The sequence below is a fragment of the Hyperoodon ampullatus genome (assembly GCF_949752795.1).
Source record: "Hyperoodon ampullatus genome assembly, chromosome: 13".
Taxonomy (NCBI): Eukaryota; Metazoa; Chordata; class Mammalia; order Artiodactyla; family Ziphiidae; genus Hyperoodon; species Hyperoodon ampullatus.
The window spans coordinates 51,050,700-51,051,821 of NC_136926.1; the positions used below are offsets into that span (position 1 = coordinate 51,050,700).

At 49.5% G+C, this 1,122-nt stretch overlaps 1 protein-coding gene across 1 annotated transcript; it reads left to right on the forward strand.

The window, feature by feature from the left end:
* Positions 1–362: 362 nt before the first annotated feature.
* Positions 363–1,122, forward strand: LOC307061875 (small ribosomal subunit protein uS2-like; the record flags this gene model as incomplete). The annotated part of the gene is given in 3 exon segments (XM_079717247.1): positions 363–422; positions 426–437; positions 439–1,122. Coding segments are annotated over 3 exon segments (756 nt in total).

Genomic DNA, 1,122 nt, shown 5'->3' on the forward strand with positions numbered 1-1,122 from the left:
ACGGGTTCGTGCCCCGGTCCGGGAAGATCCCACATGCCGCAGAGCGGCTGGGCCCGTGAGCCATGGCCACTGAGCCTGCGCGTCCAGAGCCTGTGCTCCGCAACGGGAGAGGCCACAACAGTGAGAGGCCCATGTACCGCCAAAAAAAAAAAAAAAAAAAAAAGAAAAAAAGAAAAAAAAAGAATATATTTTTATCTGGATAATAGTGATATTATTAGGGGAAAAAAAGGCTAAAATTCAATGATTTGAGTATCCATCCCAAGAAGTTAGAAAAAGAATAGCAAGTAAATCTAAAGAAAGTAGAATGAGGTCCATAAGGGTTGTTCTGGTTTCTCATCATAACTTAAAGAGAAATATTCACAATGTCCAGAGTCCTTGATGTCCTGCAAATGAAGGAAGAGGCGGTCCTCAAATTCCTCACATAAGGAACCCACTTAGGGTGACACCAGCCTTGACTTCCAAATGGAACAGTGCCTCTACAAAAGGAAAAGTGATGGCCTCTGCTTCATAAATCTGAAGAGAATCTGGGAGAAGTTTCTGCTGGCAGCTTGTGCCATTGATGCCACTGAAAACTCAACTGATGTCAGTGTCGTATCCTCCAGAAGTACCGGCCGGCAAGCTGTGCTGAAGTTTGCTGCTGCCGCTGGAGCCACTCCTACTGCTGACTGTGTCACTCCTGGAAGCTTTACTCACCAGATCCAGGCAGCCTTCCAGGAGCAGAGACTTCTGGTGGTTACTGACCCCAGGACTGCCCACCAGCCTCTCACACAGGTGTCTTATGTTAACCTGCCCACCATTGCTCTGTGTAACACAGACTCAACTCTGTGTTCTGCGGGCATTGCCATTCCCTACAGCAACAAGGGAGCTCACTCAGGGGGTCCGAGGTGGTGGGTGCTGACCCTGGAAGTTCTGCGCATGCGTGGCACCATCGCCCATGGACACCCACGGGGGGTCATGCCTGATCTCTACTTCCACACACACCTGGAAGAGACTGAAAAGGAAGAGCAGGCCACTGCTGAAAAGGCTGTGACCAAGGAGGAATTTCAGTGCGGATGGAGAGCTCTATCTCCTGAGTTTACTGCTACTCAACCTGAGATCCCAGACTGGTCTGAAGATGCGTAG